The sequence below is a fragment of the Histoplasma capsulatum genome, genomic scaffold, assembly GCF_000149585.1.
Source record: "Histoplasma capsulatum NAm1 scaffold_1 genomic scaffold, whole genome shotgun sequence".
Classification (NCBI taxonomy): Eukaryota; Fungi; Ascomycota; class Eurotiomycetes; order Onygenales; family Ajellomycetaceae; genus Histoplasma; species Histoplasma mississippiense.
This window is the reverse complement of record NW_001813982.1, coordinates 6,896,185-6,897,405: the sequence shown is the minus strand read 5'-3', so window position 1 is coordinate 6,897,405 and position 1,221 is coordinate 6,896,185. Positions and strand designations below refer to the sequence as shown.

The following is a 1,221-nucleotide window of genomic DNA, read 5'->3' as shown; positions in this document are numbered from 1 at the left end:
TCAAGTTTCCGGTAAACTCTACCACCTCCTCTACCCTCATCCCACCATTTGTCCTGCCAAAACCTTCCGCTCTCTCGTGCCTCCCACCCCACCACCGAACAACCGAAAATTCTCCCTCTACGCTTCCATTCTCCTGCTCGACCGCATATACCCTCCTAGCGACTACTATTCTTCCCTCGTAATCCGACACACCTGTTTTTCTTCTTTTTTTTTTTTCTTTTTCTGCAATCATGGGACAGACTTTATCACAGCCGGTGGTATCGAAAGTGAGTGTGCCTCGCTTTGCTGCTTTGCTTTTATTTTTGCTTTTCTTGCTTGTTGAAACCCGCATCCCCATCCCCCGCGCTTGAGGCCCTGGGAATGATTTCCCCCTTATCCATTGCCCTGCGATAAGCTGCATGGACCCACCGTGCTTGCTGGCTGATGGATGGTTTCGCGTGTCCTGGGAGAGTGGGCTGACCGCGGGGGAGGCGGGCTGGACTCTCTCTCTCACTCACTCACTCACATTTTCTCTCTCTCTTTCGTTTCTTTCCTGTTTCTTCTTCTTCTTCTTCTTCTTCTTCTTCTTGTCTTTTCTTTTTTTATCTTTTCTCTTTTCTCTTTTCCTCTTCCCTTATTTTTCCTCTATTTTATTTTTCTTTGTTGAGAATCCTGACTGGTATCAATAAAGACAATTGTTTTCTTGTGCGATGTTGTGGTTCTTGCTAACGTGAGGCGATATTTCTCCTCCGTGCTTGTCGGATACAGAAATCAGATGAAGGCCAGGATGAACGTGTACTCTACGGAGTGTCTGCGATGCAGGGATGGAGAGTAGGTATGGAGGATGCACACGCCGTCGTCCTCGACCTGCAAGCCAAACACCTAGACAAGACTCACCATCCTACCGACCCTGATAAGCGTTTATCCTTTTTTGGCGTCTACGACGGCCACGGCGGTGATAGGGTCGCCCTGTTTGCAGGAGAAAATGTCCACCGCATCATTACTCAACAAGCCGCTTTTGCAGAAGGGGATATCGAGCAGGCTCTGAAGGATGGCTTTTTGGCGACTGATCGGGCTATTCTGGAAGGTTGGCCCCGCCCATCATCCATATACGTTCCTTCAATCAGCTTACTGTGTTTTCACTTTGTCCCGTCCTCCCTTCGTTCCTTCATTCCTTCATTTCTCCGTTCGACGCTAATTGAACGACTTTTCCAGATCCAAAATACGAGGAAGAATTCTCAG

The 1,221-nt window shown here is 48.3% G+C and overlaps 1 protein-coding gene across 1 annotated transcript in view; it reads left to right on the top strand.

Annotated features, from left to right (window-relative positions):
* Nucleotides 1–816: 816 nt before the first annotated feature.
* HCAG_01960 (conserved hypothetical protein) overlaps nt 817–1,221 on the top strand; it is a gene marked incomplete at both ends in the record, with an annotated part of 1,846 nt that continues 1,441 nt past the window's right edge. Inside the window, one exon of the mRNA XM_001544863.1 lies at nt 817–1,066. Within this exon, the coding sequence (XP_001544913.1) occupies nt 817–1,066 (250 nt within the window). The remainder of the gene's footprint in view (nt 1,067–1,221) is intronic.